At 43.7% G+C, this 14,307-nt stretch overlaps 1 protein-coding gene across 2 annotated transcripts; it reads right to left on the reverse strand.

The window, feature by feature from the left end:
• Positions 1 to 309: 309 nt before the first annotated feature.
• lmo4b (LIM domain only 4b) lies at positions 310 to 11,933 on the reverse strand. 2 transcript variants are annotated; one of them, XM_030727986.1, is made up of 6 exons: positions 11,466 to 11,933; positions 9,935 to 10,175; positions 5,428 to 5,524; positions 3,550 to 3,559; positions 3,404 to 3,512; positions 310 to 1,254 (listed from the first exon to the last, which is right to left on the reverse strand). In XM_030727986.1, exons 2-5 carry the CDS (start codon positions 10,168 to 10,170, stop codon positions 3,442 to 3,444), a joined length of 414 nt encoding a protein of 137 aa, XP_030583846.1. In that variant the 5' UTR covers positions 10,171 to 10,175; positions 11,466 to 11,933; the 3' UTR covers positions 310 to 1,254; positions 3,404 to 3,441. The 2 variants fall into 2 exon arrangements, with proteins under 2 accessions (XP_030583846.1, XP_030583845.1); XM_030727985.1 differs by having other exon boundaries at positions 3,404 to 3,559.
• Between the last annotated feature and the right edge of the window lie 2,374 nt (positions 11,934 to 14,307).

Genomic DNA, 14,307 nt, shown 5'->3' on the forward strand with positions numbered 1-14,307 from the left:
AAGGGACATTTTCCTCCATTTCTGTCAGGTATTAGAGTGATGAATAGCAAACGGTCATCCGAACAGAAAAGAGAGGATACATGTTTATCCATTTTCAGTTAGACGCTCATCATGCGCCTTGATGATTGCGAGGCTGGAAATTGAATGGCAGCGCTGCAGGGTGTTCAATAGAGGATTTTCAGCCATGCTGATATCAGGCTTTTGCCCACTTGAATAGACAAAATTATCCAGGTACTTATTACAACATCTAAAAACCCAAGTTTAGCTAATTAGAGACAATGAAGCTTTACAAGAAATTTAAGGAGGCTCTTAAATCTTCAATATTTTTATTACTTAAATACACCATACTGGAGCAAATGTCTCGGAAAATATCACAAATAAATTTCTCTTTCATTCAGCATTTATATGTTGGTGATGATCTCTACATTACTGACTATGAGCAGATTTCTTCAGCTTTGCATGAGTTTCAGAGGGAGGAGCTGAGTGCGGGGGGGTCAGATGTACTGCAGCAACACCTGGACAACGACATTTACATGCATACTGTACATACATGGTAGTTTTACAAATACACCAAGAGTGTTCATGATTTGTTTTCCACAAAATGCCACAGATTTTTTTAAACCCCATCTTAATATATAGATATATACCACCAAAAAAAGAAAAAGAAGAAAAAAACACATTCCCCTTTGACAACACTTAAAATATAGAAAGTGGAAACACCATGTTGCTGGGAAATGAGGATAGAAAAGGAAGAGAGGAAAATGAAAAAGTCCCGGTTTTCCCCCAAAATGTCTTTAAACAAATGTGCAGAGTTGAAAAGTCTGCACCTTTTAAACCTCATTAGTCTCTCTCCTTCAGTCACAACAAAGTCTCCTCATGTTGCTTCATTTTCTCCTCCTGTAGAGTCCTCTAGGATTCTGATCCGTCTCCCTTTTTCTTTTCTTGTTTTAAAATCATCCCAAGGTCACAGAGTCCTCAGTGTCCCGATTCAGGTGTAGTAAGTGCAAGTATCCACCCATAGTTGGGGAAAAGCCGAGGTTTGAAGGCTGAGCGCAGGGTATGGGTTGCAGAAATAAAAAGTCAGGTTACTGGTTGCGATGGGAGGAGGATTCCTGTAGGGCAAAAGGGCCTGGGGGAGGGGGCACAGCTAAAAAGGCTGGGGTGCTGCTGATCCACACTGTCTCGGGTGTCAATGGGTGAGGGTTAAAATGAAGGCACACATCCTGCTTCCTGCACAGCTCCCACCTAACACACCTGAACAGAGGGCGATACAGAAAAAGCAAAAAAACGTTTCAATGAGAGCAGACATGGAGCCGTCATAAAGAGCATCAGTTCACAAAGTGTCATAAATGCTTCACCCCCTGATAAATAAACTTTCCACCAGCCCGATGTTTAATTTATTGATCAGCCAGCCTTTGAAAACCATCTGGTGTCCCATTTACTTTGCATTAACTAAAAGTGCATTCATGAAGCGATTCTCTTTGGTATAATTAGAACCACGCTCCGACATAACTGCAGGAGGTGTTCAGTCCTTTGAAACAGAAAAATGCAGGGGAGGAAAGACAATTATCTGTCTGGGTACCAGCAGCATTCAACTTTTTCATCTTTCTTGTTTTTTTCCTCCGCGATTCGAAGGGGCGATTTACTTTTCCCTTCATCCCTCAAATCACTAGGAGGGCTTCAATCTATTAGTAATTGCAAACTCCTACTTGGGGGCTAATTAAAGTGACTGACGCTGGGAGGGTCCCTCTCCCCTGGGTCAAAGCAGCTCTGTATGAGAGCGGTAATTTGTCTGTTCTGAACAAAGAGATTAGGAAGAAGCTGGGAAGAAAGCTTAATAAATGAGCATCACATGTCCTACGCCATGATCGCGAACAACACCAATTATGTCACAGCGAAATCGCACATAATCAAAACAACGGTCAGAAGATAACCCTGTGACTGCTTCATTTTCTCCTCTGCTAAACCAGCTTCTGTATGCGGTCCGTTTCACTGGAGCCGTATTGATTCGCAGGGCTGTTATCCTGCTGTAAGCCCGTGCCGTTTGAGGCCGTCTAAATTCTGTTCGAGCAAAAGAAATATAGTGTGATAAAGTGCTCGAGCGGCAGAATAATTCTCCTTATTTCACTCGTGCAGATAACAAAAGCATCCAGAGACTGTTCCCACTGAGCGACGAGTCTCTGTTTATTTAATAATTCGCTCTCCGCTATAATTAAAGCACCAGGGCCAATATTCAGATTGCATTTTAGCATCAATAATTCAGCAGTTTTCACTACAATTGATGTTAGTGCATAAATAAACAATGAGGCCTCATATTTACTACACCAGCCATGCTGCAAGAGACACTGGGGGTGGGAGCAAGGACTTAAACAGACATTTAAAATTAAGCTAGATAATGCAACGGCTTTCAATTTAAATGTGAGGAGCTCTTAGAGCTCTAAGAGCTGATTTGTAAAAGTGACAAGCCCTTAAAAGGCCTGTGACGTAAGGGGAGGAGGGATGTGGGGGGGCTTAATGGAGTTCTACCTCTCCTCTACTCACAGAACCACTCAAGGTGAAATGCATGTTCCCAACAATATAATTCCTCTTTCAGTCAGACACACTCCAAACACCTCCCATATCTCTCTGTGTGCTCTGTGTGCAGACAAGGTATCAATAAAGCTGCTTGTTGTGAGGCAAAAATGATTAGATCTCCTGCGGGCACAATGAAGCTATCCTGAAGAATGAAGTTATCCTTTGTATATGATTAGGCCTTCTGTTTTGCTTTCACTGGAGGCATCGAGATCAAATCGGGGAAAGCCACGATGACAGCTTTCATGATATGCTTGCTGCTGCTGCAGCTCGCCGTCTGTGTTCACTCCGCGCCCCCACCCAGACGCACATTTTTGGCCTCGGAGCAATAACTTAACCCAGGTGATCCCAGCCGTGTTGATCCAAAAAGTCAAATTCCTTTTTGAAACACTCTGTATTAATGGCAACAAGTGGACTTCTGGCTCAGGATGGAAAAAATAAATTCATCATAAGTCAAATATGTGTCTGCTGGTAACAAAGTGTGAGGGCAGCGCTACACAAAAACATCATTTTCACATGCTTTGTGCTGACAGTTCATACAGACTTTCTAAGTTCATGTCCTCCAACAAGAATGATGGAAAAATCCATTGGCTGTCTAAAAATAAAATTCATCTCTGCTCTGTAAGATTTAATATCGGCTGCATGCCTCGCAGTGAAGTCGAATCGACGACATCGATATAAACAGAGTGAAAAATGTTGCTGTGAAAATTACAGATGTTTTTCTTTTCCTGCTAATGACTCCGGCTGACTGATGACTTCTGCCGCTCGTCTTCTATTCTGAAACGAGACCGCAAAGAACCGCCGGCTCCGTCCGCCGTCGCGGCGGTCTTACCTTCTGGTCGGGCAGTAGCGGGTTCGTCTGCAGCGAACTCAAATGGCCGTTGATGAGTGCTGTGGGTCTGTCGTGTTCGCAGAACAGGCTGCCGTTGATGTAGTGGAACCGGTCCCCGGGGACGAGCCGGTTCCGACAGGTGGAACATGTGAAACACTGCAAACACAGAGAGAACCAATCAGAACCGGATCAGGTTTATACAGGAACTTAAGTCTTAAAGTGCTTTCCCGATGCTGTGCTCACACTGAATTTTCCAAGAATCTTATTTGTGATTGAGCACCTGTGCTCTGTAAATCTGAATTTCAGTTAATGGCACCTGCCTTTAAATTCCCCCTTAAATAAAGCCAGCGCACATTAAAGTTTAGTGTTTATGGAAGACAAGATGATCGTTCAGCCTCTAAACAGCGTCCCCATTCTCAGAGAAGGTCCATAATACCATCAAATGACAGACTTCTTATCATTTGACACACTACAGAACATCACATCCTATTTGTAACTTCAATCCGACGGGTAATTCCTCACACCTTTCAGGGATAAACCTCATCACATTGTTCAGAAACGCCAAACTGCAGTACTCCCATTTAACCACTAGGGGAATCACGTCACACCAAGATTTCTTATATTTATTAGTTTTCTGGACCTCAACGATGAAGCCGATGCTGAAGTGCCAAAAAACGTCACATCCTGTAACGTCCACTTGAGGCTGCTCCAAAAGCGAGTCATTCCTACATGTTAAAATGTTACAGCATTAATAACACGCGTTTACAGTGAAAAAAAGGTTTGTTCTCTGTGAGTAATTTTCTCCTTCATAACAACCTTACAGTCATCCATCTGTTAAAGCTTGAAGTAACTGACAGACACACTCGTACAGTTTATTTAGCTCTCATTAGCCGATTCCTCGCTGCTCCATCCTCTCACCTCCACACGCTAACTTTGGATTTCAAACTGTTAACATGGCGGCAGCCAAAACACGAACACTGAGGTTTCAAAGGCAGCCAGGGTAGCTCTGTCCATTCTTTATATACAGTCTATAGTTTTAAGGATGTAACTGATACCTTTTTTTTCCCCATCAGCAAATATTTGAAGCTTCAACCAAATACCCATCAAAATATTCATGTACAGTACTGGTGATTTTCTCCTTAAGTCACAGCTACGATCAAAACTGATCTCAGGTCTGTTTTATAGAAGCAGCGACTGGATCGAAGAGCTAAGCTGTAACATATAATAACACTTTGCTAGTTAACAGATATGCACGCTGTGTTTTATATAACTGAGTCTGTTGGTAAAGGTGGGACGTCAGAGGTTCAAACCTCTGCTCCTCACGTTTGATCAGGACACTTTAATAAGGAGATGATATAAAATGTTCTTTTTCGTCCAATAATACCAAAGTGCAAAACTGATTAACATCACTGTAGAAGTTGAATGATTTAATTATTAATAAATATCAGAACAGATGGTAATTAAATTGGCTTATTGTTTTAGCTCTCCAGCTTTTGCATTTTACACCAATCTGAATTCAAACTGAAGTTTTTGCTTTAATGCTTTTTGGCTCTTCTATTAATCATAACTCATTAGCCCTGCTCAGTCCTTACTGACCACAACAGAGACATCAAGCCAAGCACACAACATAATTAGTGTAAAATTAATTCAATTCTTTATTGATTTGTGTGCTTGTAGAGCTCATTCTGATAGGCAAGAGAACACTGTTATAGATAAAACTAAAACGTAGGACTGCACTGAATATCAGTACGGGCCGATATTGGCCTTGTTGACTGATATTAGCGCAACAGCAAATAAAATGGCATCATTAGGGGGACATTTATCTGTAGTGTCACATCCCTTTTTAGTGTATTCAATTTATTTGTTTCTCTGGAACTAAAGGGGAATAAATATAAAGTTAAAAAAAAAAAATGAGTATCGGCCATCACTTCAACATCACTGCTAAAAAGAGAATAAAGGCTTTAAAGTGTGCTGCATTCTGACTTCATCCAGTTCAAAACTCCACAGGGAAAACTCGACTTTACCTTGAGATGGTACACATTGCCCTGTGCCCTCATCACCAGTTCACTGGCTGGAATAGACTGACCACAGGCACTGCAGGCTCCACTGTTCCCAAATAATCTGAGGGAAAAAAAAAGAAGAAGAAGAAGAAGTGTTACTCTGGAGCTGCTGCATGCATCTGCACAGATTTAGCCTTGTGTAATGGACTGTCCACACTTTTCTCTTCCGAGTGTGACTGAATGAAAAGTGTATCCGGTGCTAAGTTTCCCCAACTTCCATTTCTGCCTGGAAGGGAAAACATAGAGGAGAAGAAATAGAAAATCATCACAGTATCAACAGGAAAAATGAATCCTACACGACTCTGCCCTCCATGAGCATCTAGCACTGAAACTGCATATTACTTTGGCTGCACATTTTTTGCAGCCTAATAATAACGTGGAACATAAGCAATAAGGACCTAAGAGGATTTGATTGTACATCCAGGCGGAGACGTAGTGCTTTTGCCATTAGGACTCCTGTGAATGCTCTGTCAGTGCCGTGTTTCCATTAGAAACCCCGTAGCTACTCCGGTTGATATATAATGTGCATGGGTTAACCTTTTCAATCATGGTGTCAACACTTTAGATTTGCTTCTGCTCATCTCTTTCGTCCCTAACCTTCTCTCTCTCCCCCCCCCCTCTCTGCCTCTTGATAATGAAATGCTTGCTCCAGCTTCCCTTCTATCTTCCTTCTGAGTCCACAATTTAGATTACTTCATCTCGGTGAGCAGCAAACTGAATGAAATTTCGATTTGAGCAGAAAGTAATTTACTGGGATCTGGACCCATTTGTCATCATATCTCACCGGGTGTTTGCTCTATCACTGCACTTTTCCTAAGCAATCAAATAAGACCACGGCATCTGACATGCTCCGGAGAGAAGGAGAGAGAGAGGGAGAGAGGGATGGAGACAGAAAGTGATAGGGGGGAGTGGTTAACACTGGTGTGCGTGCATCAGATAAAGTTGTTTGGCTTGAAAAAAAAAAAATTACCAAGAAAATGAAAGAACAACAAGATCAAAGCGTCTTTTTTTTTCCAGCACAGACCTTCTTGAGGACAGTTTTATGAAATGTATTTAACAAAGAGGGAATAAACGCCTCTACCATCCCAACCATAACCCGAGCAGTTGTTAGATAAACTGACAAACAAACAAGCCAGAGCTCTTTGCAAAGGGACACAGAAATGGCTTTCAATAAGACAGCTTAGGCTGAAGCAAATTTTGTCTTGGCATCATTTGGAATGGCTCCATCAAAACTCAATTTCAGAAACTAATTAACTGGAGACCGTCGTCACAACACTGCCAATTCTCTGCTCTCGCTGGGACAAACATGACAGTGGAAATGAACATATATGCCTTGCTTTAAGACTCTTGTGCTGTGCTGTGCTGTAATGTGTGTGTGTGTGTGTGTGTAAGCAAAACTGCACTTTCCCTACAACATGTTTCTGCATATCAAAGCCAGCTCATTCCCAAATTCAAACTTCGCTCAAATTGAAAACATGTTCCTCGTGTTCTTGTTGAATTTCTTGCTCGAGGAGTTTCCTCCTGCGCAGAAGCTTTGGAGAGGTGTGGAAACAAAGGACAAACGGTGTTTTCACCACAGCCTTTTTACATTTGGGCGCAGTGTGAAACTCGTACCGGGTTAATTATTTTACCAGGGGATAGCTTTCGATAGTATTTGATTTAAGAGCCAAAGCCTTTAGGTGCTCAATTAAGTTGCTGCATTGGTTCAAAGTTGGGCTCTAATGGCCTCTTCTGCCAGTGAACTACAGCGCTGAGGTGAAGCTGACACCCCAGGTCAGTATAATTAAGGCCAAGGGACTCTTAATTGCAATGACACATCTGGTTTCTGCTTTTTGCCCCTTAAAAAAATTACTCACTACATTTCTGGGGGACGGCTTTATCTCGATTTGTCTGTTGTCTTCCGCCCTTGTGACTCAGTCTTAGATTAAATTAAATAACAAACAAAAAAAACACACATTTGGACCTGTCTGTTGCCTATACAGGCAATGACTATTGGATTTCATTTCAGCGCTGACTGCTGGGTGAAATATAGCATAGCTTGCTGCGAGGCTGTCTGGTAAATGCAGACCTCATTCACCAAGGCCTTTGAGTAGGGTAAAATTACCCCACAACAATGATTTCTGCAACACAGTCCATTAAAAATGCCTCTCTACATCAGCAGCCAAAGCACCTTAAAAGCACTAGGCCATATTGATACTGAAGCGGGGCTTTGCATAATGGCAAGAGCTGCATTAGAGAAAAGGGTGGAGGGGGGGGGATTAGAACGGGGCGGGGTGGGGAGACTGCGAGGACGAGGGAGGGTTCGCGTGAATCTGTGATGTGCATGTGTTTCAGGAGGAGGGGGGTGGGGAGGTGTGCAGGGCTGGAGTCGGAGGCTGGCTGGCTGGCTGGGTGGGTGGGTGGTGGTGCTGGCGGTGGGGGATCAGCCAAATTACACTTGGTTAATTCAGAGTAACAGATCTGGCCCCAAGTGAATTGAAGGCCTTGAATTAATTCTGTTATGACAAATCAAGATAAACGTTTCCCCTAAATTGCATGCGATTTAATTAATTTCTGAGATCCAGTTTTTTTTTTCCTCCCCTGGCCTAATAGTTCACATTCTCTTGTGCTGTCATAGTGCTTGAGTGGGCAGACTTCAAAGTGATATTAAATAACCAACTATTAGATTTACCTCACACGTTCTATTGGAAAAGTGCCATTTAATTACCTAGGCTTATTCAATTAAGGGGACAGCATTCTCCCTGAATCCAGCAGCCACAAGTAAATTAATTCTCCCTCTACTAGCAGCCCACAGAAATAATATCACCTCCAGCTTAAAACAACATGATCCCCACAGCAAACACAACTTTGGCTTTAAGTTAAAGCTTTTGGGGACCTGCGCTGCATGGAAAACAGGAGATGGGTTATCATCGCAGGCCAGGCATTCATCCCAACTCCTGATCAGTCAGACGAGCATTATTAAATGAGCTGCATGGATATAAAGCTGAAGCTACATATGCTGTATGAGCTGTTTAGCAGTCTATTACAAATATGAATCTGCCCCTTTAAGATGAAGAGGGGGGGGAAAAACAGCAGCAAATGGCCTTCACAATAATCCCTCTTCTCTATCTGTCTTTCTCTCTTGCTCTCTCTCAAAAGCCAATTTGGTTAATTAAATGTTTTGTTTGCAGCGTGGCTCTCATTCATTTCGGACACGTCATTGGGAGCGGATACAAGCCAGGGACCAGATCTCATTAGATAAAACCCATCAGGACTAAAGGAAATGGAGGGGGACTATAATTAAAGCATTTAATTGTGTAGACTCACTGTCAGATGTTTTTTTCCTACCCCGCTCCTGTCTTTATCTCCACAGAGATCTCGTGGTTCCATAATGTGCGTTTAGCTCTTCCACCAAGCATGCTCTCATTACAAGTGGAAAGGTGTATCCACATTTTCCCCCCTTCCAATTTTAATTACGTTATAGTCCCATTATGAATGAAGTACCCCATTGACTTCCCCATCCTTTTTATGAGGTGGGTGTGAGAGCGCACAGGCGCACTTTAGATTTTGAATTATCCGTGCAGATTTGATAGCAGCGTTGTATGTTCACTGGAGTGCAGCTCCATCCATTAGAATATGAGCACGCATTTCTATTATATAACAATAAAAACTGACAATCCGGCTGTGTTGCACAAATAGAAACTCAAGTTTAGCAAATGGCTAATTGATTGACTTAAAAATCAATAGCAGTCTCGCACCTGAGGGTGAGCCAAGGATGCATGTGAACTTTCAGTAAACTGCACCTTCTCTCGTCACTTAAGACTGCGCAACATGACCAGAACGAGTGTCATCAGCAAGCAGCTCTGGCTGGGTGTCTGGCACTCCTACTTGAATATTTAAAAAGGCTCTCTTTGCTAATTAAATGCTCCTTTTTCCATTGTAGAAGAAAAAAATAGCTCAGAAAATAAAATGTAAAAAAAAAAAAAACGCCGGCGCTGTCGACGTCTCCTGCAGCACTAACTCGAGTCCTTCGGGACCGCTTTTCTGTTCTTTTGTTGATCATGAAACAGTACAGACCACCACATGACCTGCACAGCCACTCTCCTTCTGCTGTGTGCTCTGTCAACACGGCGCCATATTTGGCGTCTTTCGGGGCAGGCCAGGGAGCCTTCAGCCTTAATTGTACTAACTGATGACTTTAGTACAATTTGATACACATGTTGTGCAGAAATGCACCGAACTTTGCAGACGGTTGCATGACCAGCAAAGATCTACATCAATTTAGTCCTGCTTTTAACTTGATTTAATATCACTGCTTAATATAATCCAGAAGAAAAGTTCTACGGGTTATGAGAAGCACAATTTTTCTCTTTAAATTCATGCAAGATGTTTAAATGATCTAACTTGTTCAGCAAGGTTACAACAGCAATATACTCCTGTAATAACGACAGGAAAACAGAGATGTGAACACACAACCTGATGCTTTCCTCACCTGATGTAGTCGTTTCTACAGAGGATCATGCCGCTTTTTGTGTAGCACGACGTGCCGATCTCGCCCAGCTGGGCCTGGCAGCAGGAGCACTTGAGGCATCGGCTGTGCCAGTAGCTGTCCATGGTGTAAAGGAGGAAACGGTCCGCGATTTTGCCCCCGCAGCCTGCGCACCGCTTCCAGGACAGGGAACCTGTGCCCACCGGTGGTGGCTGGCTGCTGCCTCCAGGATTCACCATCGTACCTGAGAACACACAGAGGAGACCACGTCAGGTTGCTGCTCACACTTTTACCTCTTAAGGACCATTTTGTGCACACGAGGACACGCACGACTACGAAATGGCATATTTGTCATTACTGATCGGTTATCAGCTTTTTGGACATTCTGTTGTGTCGGCTTTAAGCACGAGAGCTGATCTCTGCTACGAGACAGCCACGAGTCATTTAGCAAATTAATCTGCCCTTGATCTCTACGCTGTTGCTTCATCAGATCTCTGTGATGAATGTCTGTCCACTGATAACACTGTGGGGCCACAGGAACAATTACACAGCACGGGCCTTTGTTGAGCTGTCCTCAGAATTTCTAAATGGCACACAATTCCTCACTCTGAATACCTGCGAAACTCAAGGGAGCGAGTGCAGAGAGGCTGATGTTTGGGCCTTTGACCTTAGCCACGAACATGAACACATATCTACAGCCCAGCCCTGATACAGCTGTAATGATGTTAAATGTTCTAATCTAATGAAATGCAGGCATTTGTTTCACCCACCAAATTAATGTGAGGTCTTTCAAATGTAATCCTCTCCAATTTGGTCAGGCAGCCTTGCCTGGATAAAGCCAAATCTTTGTTGAAAGACAGGTAGGCTAATTAGAGTTAGGAAGAGGGAGGGTGGGGGATGCACAGAGAAAAGCATTCAGTAAGCCCATTAGCGATGGCTCTTAGGGACAAACCACAGCGTACCTTACTGCTGATTAAATCTAAAAGGAGATGAATCAAAAAAGCCGACCTGAAAGTGACTCCCGGATAAACAAGACGGGGCCATCATCAAGTTTCATTCAGAGAGGAGTTTCCTTTTTTTCCACTGAGGGATGCAGGGGACAGGGAGGGGAAGAGGAGGGGGGCGGCTTTTAACTTAAATGGGCTAACTCGAGTAATTACACGGGCAAGCAATTTGGAGACTAAGTCATGGAAATTGAAGAGAGAGCGAGAGATGGAGGGAGGAGGGGAGAAACATATCAGACAGCCATGTGCTAAAAGCTTCTGTCCGCCTGCTGCGGCTTCATTTTTTTTTTTTTTTTTTTTTTAGTAGAAAATAAAAGAAACGCAGCTTCACATTTGAATTATTACGAGATAAGTGCGTAAAAAGGACCCATATGCTGTCGGCAGTCACATGTGAGCGCAGGCATTCTTAAAATAGAGCCCGCAGGACCGAAATCGACTGTTTCCACTCTGAAAACTACAAACAGTTACAGGTAATATCAAAGAAAACACCGCGAGCGCACAGAACAGCTGTGCCGGCGGCAAACACCCACCTCGTTTGTCTCCTTTCAGGGTAATGGCTGTAAAGTTGACGGCTTGAATGGCAGGTAGGGGAACAGGTAGGCTACAACAACAGTCCCCCAAAAAGTACAGGTAGGAAGCGGACGCAGCACCGCGCGCGGTCGTCGGCCTCCAGCTCCGCGCGGCAGCGAAACCCTCGAGTTCGGCTGTTCAGCGGGCAAATGGAGTTATCAGATAGTATTTCCACTGGATGCTTCCCGTTTAACTGCTGCTGCCGTTTTCAGTGCTCTTTTTCTCGCCGGAACAAAAACGAGTCCATCACCAGGCGTAATTACAGGTCTGCGCATGCCGCTGCGTCCTCGGAGCGGGAGAAGTGCGTGTTTTGGTCAAAGACAGGAGAAGAGGGAGGGAGGGAGGAAAAACAGAAACAAGGAGGCAGGCGGAGAGGCTGGAACTGACTGTCCTCTGCTCTGCTCTCTGGGTCCCGTTAGCTGCTTGTTCTACATGTGTCGCTGACAGGAAGAAACCTCCAGTAAAAAAGCCCCTTCAGCCGCGTGACGAAAGGGCCTCGGCAGCCAATCCGCGCGCGGTCCATTTAGGAGGAATAACAATTCCGGCCAATCAGAGGGAGGCGAGACTGACTTGGACACGCAGACAGAAGGATGGAAACGGAGGTGAGATGGACCGGAGAGAAGAGACACGGGGTCCAGTGTGTACAGGCAAAAACAGGGGCAGAGACAAGATTAGAGCGGCTTTATGAAAATCCTTATAATAAGCACAGCGTCCTGTTTAATGAGCTTCAATCGTGATGATAAATATATGATCTCTTTTAAACGTCCGTGATACTCAGAAACGGAGAGATCGGATATGATAGCCGAGTAATATAATGCTAAAACTCCCCATTCTCAGGACTGTTGTGAGCTGCATAGCAACATCCTGCAGGCTGCATTCATCTCACGTCCGACTTTAATTAGTTGACATTCAATAACTACTTAGTTTACTGAGGGTGACTTCAACCTCTGGGAAATAGCAAGCCCCCTAATAGCTGCGTAGTGGCGCCATCGTCTGTCACGGAAAAAAATCGCAGCAAGGCCTGCTGTCGTTTACAACCTCATTAAGCCTCGGGTCGTTGGTTTCAGCACCTATTAAGGCTAATCTGCAAGACCTGATTTGGCTGAGATCCTTTTAATTCCTTCAGTTTGCGTTTTTTCCACCATCACGTGATACACCAGAGATGACATCAACTGCAAGGCTTTTTTTTTTTTTAATAAAAACAATGTACATGAGAGGCAGGACCTGCCCCTCTGTAAAAAAGAAAAGAAGCAAACAAGTGACGTCTTCACTTTAACCAAAAACAGTTGCTATTGGAGAAAAGTTTGCCTGCTTGAGATTCAGCAGGCTGAGTGGTTTTACATGACAAAACGGCTCTCTTATAAGATGCCCCTGGCTTCATTAGAAAGACGTCAGATGTATAAAGATGATCTTTTTCTTGACTTTAATTGTTTAATTATTCCTGCAGCTCCGAAGAGATCGCGCTGCATCAAGCTGATTTCCCTTTTGGCAAAGCCAGTGCTACTCCGCCTTGGTTTGAGCCACATTCTCCTGACACTCTCATCAAGCCTCTCACTCAGCAGAACAAAAAAACCCCACGGAAGATTGCAAAGAATGTCTTTTCCACCAAGGAATGATTAATTGATATAAATGATTAAAACAGAAGAAAATTATGAAATGAATTTGAAAAGAGGCCTCACAGGAAAAGCTTTGTTTGTTCCAGGCCTTTTTTAATGAGCTTTTCATAACTGGGCAAGAGAAATTACTCTGCGTGTTCTTTTTCTGCAGCTCTTTTGCAAAATAATTATGGCTAGTTGAAGTGAGGAGGAGGAGGAGGAGGTGGAGGGGTCAGGGAGCTGAGGAGGGAGAGAAGAGTGTTTAGGTGGGTGGGGGTTCCCTCAGAAATTGATCACCTCCTTTCTCTGCTGAGATCTTTCAGTCCTGTGGCAGTTTCCAAGCAGCTGCATTATGACAAAAAAAAGAAAAAGAAAGCAGCGGACAACAATATGATGGAACACTATTTCAATGTTTAAACAAGGACAAGAAAGCGTCAGATGTGGCTTGCAGTGTTGATACTCCCCACAGGGGTGAGCTCACCGAGATGAAAAGGAGACCACGGTGCTTCATAATGAAGCTGCTTGTCCTGTGGGAAAAAGCAGGAGAGCCGCATTGAGAGCGGTGGTTAACTTCAGCCTGGGATTCGCTCTGTGTTCTCTTCTACTGACGTGACACTGAGCCTGAGACTTTACACAAAACATCCAGGCCACGCCAACTTTCTCTCAGGCTCATGTTCTGAGCTCGCACAGCTACACGTGGCCTCGTCTGCTGTTTGCAATGTGGCGTTGCCCTCACTTTACTGCACATGTTGTCTGTAAAAGAGAATGATGTTCACTTAGCTGAGCCAACTGATCAGTGGAGATTAGAGTTCAGATTATCTGCAGATACAGAAGAGCCGCTCCAGGACTGCACGCGGGGTGGCACAAAGATCTCCGAGTAAAATCTGCTAAATGAGTAAAAGCTTACTTACCTAAAGAGACATTAAAGGAACACTTAAAGTCCACATTCACTGCAAAAATATGTTGATGCATCTGAAAGTGATAAACTGACTGCCGCCAAGTTTCTGAACATCTGAAGTGCTTTTATCCGGATCAACAGTCACAACACACCAATACGCACAACTCTGCGCATCCATGAAAGCAGCAAAGGTTTGTGAAACTTTAACTTTCTTAGAATTATATCATTCAGGGACGTCAAAGTCAGTTTCATCAAAAATAATGCATTCTGGTTACAGCTTTATCACACAGCCAACCCACAACAAATCTC

This window comes from Archocentrus centrarchus, chromosome 4 (assembly GCF_007364275.1).
Source record: "Archocentrus centrarchus isolate MPI-CPG fArcCen1 chromosome 4, fArcCen1, whole genome shotgun sequence".
NCBI classification, from domain to species: domain Eukaryota; kingdom Metazoa; phylum Chordata; class Actinopteri; order Cichliformes; family Cichlidae; genus Archocentrus; species Archocentrus centrarchus.

Excerpts from the sequence above, each read along its gene's own strand:
- lmo4b (XM_030727985.1), bottom strand. The coding sequence starts at position 10,170 with ATGGTGAATCCTGGAGGCAGCAGCCAGCCACCACCGGTGGGCACAGGT. Across the intron at positions 5,525-9,934 it reads TGTAGAAACGACTACATCAG|ATTATTTGGGAACAGTGGAG; the intron begins GTGAGGAAAGCA and ends TTTTTCCCTCAG. Across the intron at positions 3,560-5,427 it reads GCAATGTGTACCATCTCAAG|TGTTTCACATGTTCCACCTG; the intron begins GTAAAGTCGAGT and ends CTGTGTTTGCAG.